Here is a 6,450-nt window from a genome sequence, read left to right as displayed (position 1 = left end):
TTTTTTGCTGACAACACTTTTGAAATGGATTTGACAGGAGAGAAGGGAAGAAGCTAGGGAGCTAGGCAGGGGAGGAAGGAAGAGCAGACTGCTATTGTTTGCAATCAGGCTGGGAAGAGAAATGCTCTCCTGCCTGTAAAATCAAAGACATCACCAGCAAACTGCTGACAAATTGGCTTCTGGCAATTTGACTTCCCAGCAAGTACGGCAAACACAAAGCTAGCTCTCATCACATCCAATAATCTCCTCCATGGAGAAGCTGCTCCTGTCAGTCAGTGTTACTGCCTTGTGCCCTAGACAGACCCCCACACTGGCTCTTTTTCAACTTCAGCGTCTCAGTTTCCAAGAGCCTCCATCCTGGAGCTGATACTGCTTGTGCTCAAACCTTGTAGAAATTTGGGTTTATGGTTCCCGAGGCAAAAAAGATTCCCAGCCCCCTTCTGTGGGGTCTCCTGTGATCACACCAAAGATGGTGAGATGCATGGTAGAAAGCATGGTCTAGCTGACAAAACACCCACATTTGCTCCATTTTATTATGGACTTGTGTGACTGCAGGTGTCATTCAGTGTCTGTGGATGGCGTTTGTATCACTCAGCATCCCCGTGTTACCTGCTCGAGCCATCTCCAGGTCAGATTGCCTCTGCAGCCAGCTCAACTTCCCAGTATAGACCTTTTTGGGGATGTTCTGGGTCATCTTCTGAGACCTTTTATTTCCCTACTGGCTGGAAAGGCAATCTGGATGACTCACTACAATTACTGGAAAACAGACTTGGAGCACAGCGTCCCCCTTTCTGTCACAATTGTGGACCATTACCCGTTCAAAAATATATCACCCTCGTACTGCAGAGAGGGGTGTTCAGGGCAGTGCTGGACTCTGTTATTTTGGGCAGGTGTTGTGTGGGTGGTGACAAACACTGTGAGACCAGCTATGGCACAGGCTCTGGCCATCTCACGCTCGGATTCACGTGGGCATCATCCACATGGATAGCAATGGAGCACAGTGGGCTCAGGGCTCCAGCCTGAGGGTGACCACATGTGACCACCACAGTCAGGGAGAGCTCAGTCTTGAAAGCAGGCTTGGATTTGCACTTAGTTGCTGGCACCAGCAAACCTGGGGAAGATGCTGGTCACCAGGAATGGTGGGGGAAAGGTACTTTGGTTCATTGCTCTAACAGCAGCTTCTTCATTCCTCTCCAGGATTTCAAGGCAACAGGAGACTGGAAACAGCCTTCTCAACACAGCATTCACCCTGTGAGAACTGAGGTGACCTCCAAGACTCTTCCCAGCATGTTCAGTGAAAAGAGCAGCGCCTCTTTGTCCCAAAAACCCACCCAGAAAAAGACCCGACCCCAGGGCCTCCCCTCCCCTGCTCTCTGCTGTGCCTGTGGGCTCTGCATCATGCTAGCAGGGATCAACATCACCTTAGTGGGAGCATTTGCCTTTGGGACTTTCCTCCCTGTCAACAACCCTCCCATCATCATCGGACCCATCTTGTTGGTGGTGGCCTTCACGTTCTTCGGTGCCTGCTGCATCTGCAGCCGGAGGCCCCCAGCCCATGGGGCCCGGAAATCCAAACCAGGTTCTAACATTGGGCTCATCAAACCTGGCAACACAGCCTTTGAAATCGAAACCAGCGAGCACACGGTGCAGGACACCACTGCTGTCCAGCTGAGCCCCACGAATTCCCCCATCTCCTCCAAAAAGTCCACGCCTGTTCACGAGAACGCCAAGGCTTGCAAACTCTTCACCATGGAAGGCAACGGGCCAGTGGCCAAGTACACCACAGGAGGAGAGGCCATACAGCTCAACCTGCCCAGGGACCTGGCCACGTCCTAAACCCAGGCAAAGCTTTTGTCAGCAGCCAGCCAAACGCCGCAATGGGTGGGCTGGAAGTGTACCATCAGTCAGAGGTGTGGGGAAGGTGCTTGTGAAAAGCCAGCAGGCGGTCAGGTCTCTCTGAACCACTTCGAGGGAGATGGATGCAACAGCAGGAAAAAAAAAAAACAACCCAGATTTTTGCTGAAACATGCCCATTATACAGTTTTAAAAAGGAAACTGATAATGATGCTGCTGTGAAAAGATGATTTCAGTTCCTGGAAATACGCTGCCATTTTTGGGGAGCAGATAGGAAGAGGGGAATGAATTAATTTGTCTGATATAATGTGGAAATGTGACATTTGGAAGGCGAAGCTACACGGGACTGACAAATGACAGCTCTTTCTTCTCAGAAGTGAAGCAATTCTTGGACATAAAAGAAGCAGGAATGCAGTAAATTACAGTTTGCTGCCACTCAGTCACAAGAAGATTTCAGCATTTTTAGTGCCAGACTTTTTGGCAGCAGGGACAAAGCTATGTCTTTGCTACTGAAAGAGCAGTGTGAAACCATCTCCCCTCTGTTGAAAATTCTTGCCCTGTCTTGCCCTCATTTGGGTTATTTTACTGCCCATTCTAAGAGAAGGACCCACAAGGATCACAATTAGGACTGGGATTTTCCTCTCATGTTAATGAGTTTGAGCTGCAGCTGTGCTACTCCTCACAGGATATTTCTTGGAAGATCAGTCAGGCTGAATCCTTAGTCATAAGCTCCTGGGGTAGCCAGAGACTAACAGGAGCCCGCAAATTAAATTTTTGGGCCGTGATTATGTATTAAGTACTAGGCAACATTCTTCCCATATTTTTGTGGAAGGCTGGCCTGGGACATGCCTCAGGGCAGGGCGTAGATAACTTCATGGGCTTCAGAATAACTGTGCTGGAAGGTGGTGACTGTATCACCTTCCCTGAGATGACTGTGAGATCCACTGCCCAGGAGTGGATCCTTGCTGCAGGAATTGGGCTGCTCGGTGTGCTCATGAGCTTGCAAAGCAGTGGGATGAGTTTGCAGAAGAGAATTTATCAAGAGCTGTTCCAAGCAAAGATGCCCCCTCTGCCTCAGAAAGACCCTAGTCTGATGGAATAATGCTGCACAGGATTTGTGCTCTTCTCTGGGGGACTCTGTCTGGGAACACAGTGCTGTGCTCATGGGCTTTACTTCTGCTCACATGTGGGCTAGGCAGGACTTGTGTGTGGGGAGGCAGCAGCAAGAGAGTGGATTTTGAGTAGGAATGGCTGTACAGGTCCTCTGCTTATGGTAACTCTAAATGTGAAATGAGATTTTTGTGACTTTGAATGACAAGGAAATCATCTGGACCATACCACATCACTACAATGGCCCAGCTAGCCCAGAATCCAATTTCTGACAAGGCTGAGAGCAAGGTCTGAAGAAGAGCATTAAGACAGGGGAAAACCAAGATGCTGCTTGCCCAAAGTGCTTTCCCAGCTTTCAATGTGCTATTAGGAGCTTCCTGAGCTGGAAGTGGTGCCTGTATGTAGTAGCCCTGAATGGATTTCTCCTCCATGAAATAATCCATTTGCACCTTGACTGTCTGTCAATTCTCATCATTTGTGATCCTTCAGCAGGGAATTGCAGCTTATTTCCATCCTACATCCTACTACCTCCCTTTGATGGCCCAAATTTCCCAGGTTAGAAGGGTCAGCAAACAGTCCATGTCCTCACCACCACTAGGGAGATGTGTTTTCCATGTCATGTTCCCTCCAGTCATCCTTTTCTTACAGTACTGTACATCTCTTGTAGCCAGAGGGAGGTAACACTTCCCATTTAGCCCAGCATCAGCTGCTTGCTTGGCTGAGGACAACACAGCCCTGAGGCTTTAGCCATCAGAAATCCATGTAGAGGGAGTTGGGAGGGCTGAAGGGAAAGTGCTGGAGGAGAGAGAGGGGTTGTGGCATGGCCAAGGCTCCCCTGGGCCACCATGTACAGCTGCGTGGCCAGGCTGTGAGAGCCATATGGATGCTGTGCCATGGACCACGTGTGGCCATGTGGGAGCTGGAGAGAAAAGCCACGGTGCTGTACAGGCCATGCAGGAGGTGTCCTGGTTGCTCTGGGGAGCCACTGGGCAGCTGATGGTCCCTGCACGAGCCCAGGTACAATGAGGTTGAATTGAAGTAATTCCTTGGCAAAAGGTTAACCAAAGAGTCGTAACGTGAGTCCTCCAGCAAATTTGCTGTCTTCAAAAGCTCCTTCTCCACCAAGGAATTATGTCTTGATTTTAGCAGGGCTGGTGTATACTGGTTAGGAGAAGAGGCAGATTTAGGAGAAGGGTGTTTATCTAGGGGTGGGTAGATGTGTGTTCAGCCTCCATGCCCTGGGCAAGTCATTGACTTGTGCTGTGAGAGTGCAGACACCTGCTCCCAGCTCCAGGGAAAGCTGCTGTAAAAATGAACCTTGCCAAGGAGCAGGGCTGGTACTGGCACACCTGAATCTGGAGATTGCTCCGAGGGGGATGGGTTTGTACAGCCTGGTGCCTGTGTGATTTCTCTTAGAGATCATTTTCTTGGGGACCTCTGCCTCCAGCACTGCCTGCCCTTTGGAAAGCAGGAACTGCAGTGCTGAGAAAAAGGCTCCCACGATTTTTACCTGCCCATGAGTGCTGTAGCAATTAAGCAGAACAGCTTGTGATGTAGGTTTGATTCCCAGCTTGCTGGCCTCACTAGCATACAACAGCTTGGAAGCCTTTCAGAGGCATTTCCCATATGAATATGGTTACTGCAAGACTTTTCTTTGAGTAATTTGAGCCAAAAAATTAGTAAAATCAAATGATAACCACACAATTAGTTTCTTTGTTTGCTGAAGTCTTGAAAGCCAAGTTTGGAGACCATCCTGGAATCATTCCTTATCACAGCTGCAGTGTGAAATGCTACCAGAGATGGATAAAATGATGCCTGACCGGGAGATGGCAACCAGCAGAGATGGTATCTGGGCAGGCAGAGGGGTAGGACCAGTGAGATGCTCATCCCCTGGTGTGGGGGGTGTGCCCACTCAAGCTGTGACCCCACCTGCCTGCCCAGAAAAGTGGCCATGAGAACATCTGCTGCCTTCCTGCCCTTGCCTTTTCCTGTCTTTTGTAATTTCCATGTCTGTCTGTCTGTTCACACCCATGATCAGCTGTGCCTGATGTTGTGAATCTCGTGCCTCCTTGTGTAGTGGGAGATAAGGAGAGTTCCTACTTCTCCAAATCAGCATTTCTGGTGTGAGTCTTTTTTTAAAAAATTGCTATTTCCGTGTGTGCAATGTGGAATTTGGAAAAGACAGACACATTAAAATAATTGCACTCAGAAAGCATTTGGCCTGCCTGCTTTTTCATTCTAACAACCACATTCTCCTTTATCCCTAGACTGTGTGTGCCTCAATCCTGTCTGTGCTTATTTTGCCTCCTGCTCCTCACTCTCCTGCTTGTTTTTCCCAGACAGCACAAGCAGCTGCAAGGGAAAAGTGTCCCTAAGAATTCATGCTGCCTCAAGTACCACTTTTCCTTGGAATCCTTGTTACCTAAACACTAAGTCCCACTGCAGACTCCCACTATCATTGCTTTGATTGACATGGGAATAACCAAATTCAGCCCTTTTTTTTTTTTTTTTGTCTGCATGTGTGTGTTTAACCCCCCAGCTGGGCACCTGAAGAGGCCAGATGTGAATTTTGGGCCTCTGGGCTCTCAGGGACACAGGAGGAGCAGAGCTGGGGTGGGTGAGGACTGTGGGCTGTTCTGATTCAGCGTCTCTGGTGATGGAGGACTGGACTGAATTATTTCAGCTGATCCTCCCCAGTCCTGGGTAGAAATGATATTTAATTTATAGTGCTGGGGAGGGGTGGGAGCTCTATCTGTGTGTGCCTGTATGTGTCCAGGATTGGTGCTGTCACCTTTCCGTGCTCGTTCTGGGCTTAGCCCAACAGGGTCTCTTGGAGATGAGTCAAGGAGGGATAGCACAGCAAGAATAAAGAGGATTTGAGAGCCTTGCAAATTCACCTCGTCAAAGGGCTTCTCTCCCATGTGCAGCCAAGTGATTTGAGAGGAGAGGAAATCTCTCCATTCCAGGCAGCTTGGCTGGTTAAAGACCTGAGAAATGAGCTGGCTAAGAAGGCTCCACTGACAATGTGTGTATAATGAAAACCTTTTCCCTTCAGAAAGAATTTTCTTTTGGCCATTAGGAAAAACTCCCTGGAAAGGTTTTTCTTTTTTAAAAGTGGGACCAGACAGAAAAGCACAGAAGAGGGTTTGCTGAGTATCCACTGCCATCGTCCTGGATTTGCAGCCTGTAGCATTCCTGCCACAGCAGCTGCTCTGCACTAACCTGAGCTTCTCTTTCCATCTGGAAGAATAAACCAGAAGCATTATATGAAATGTAATTAGCTTTTCCTAATTTCCAGCCCAAATTTATCTATGGTTGGTTTATTTCCTTTTATCCTTGTACCAACAATGGCTTTTAACCAAGATACCTTTTAACCTCCCGGAAATTTTTATCCCTGAAACATTTTTGGTTTGCTGCAGATCTCCCAGAGGTTTTCTTTCCTTAGGCTAAGCTGGCTGACTCCTTCCATCCTTCCCTCCTGTGAAA

At 48.6% G+C, this 6,450-nt stretch overlaps 1 protein-coding gene across 1 annotated transcript; it reads left to right on the top strand.

Moving 5' to 3' along the window:
- Positions 1-1,287: 1,287 nt before the first annotated feature.
- TMEM275 (transmembrane protein 275) lies at positions 1,288-1,836 on the top strand. The gene has a single exon (XM_062497546.1). It carries the CDS (start codon positions 1,288-1,290, stop codon positions 1,834-1,836), a length of 549 nt encoding a protein of 182 aa, XP_062353530.1.
- Positions 1,837-6,450: the final 4,614 nt, after the last annotated feature.

Source organism: Cinclus cinclus, chromosome 8 (genome assembly GCF_963662255.1).
Source record: "Cinclus cinclus chromosome 8, bCinCin1.1, whole genome shotgun sequence".
In the NCBI taxonomy this organism is placed as follows: domain Eukaryota; kingdom Metazoa; phylum Chordata; class Aves; order Passeriformes; family Cinclidae; genus Cinclus; species Cinclus cinclus.
Note: the sequence above shows the minus strand (reverse complement) of the source record. Positions and strands in the feature narration are given on the sequence as shown.

What these genes read in the sequence shown, in the direction of transcription:
- TMEM275 (XM_062497546.1), top strand. Translation starts at nt 1,288, where the DNA reads ATGTTCAGTGAAAAGAGCAGCGCCTCTTTGTCCCAAAAACCCACCCAG.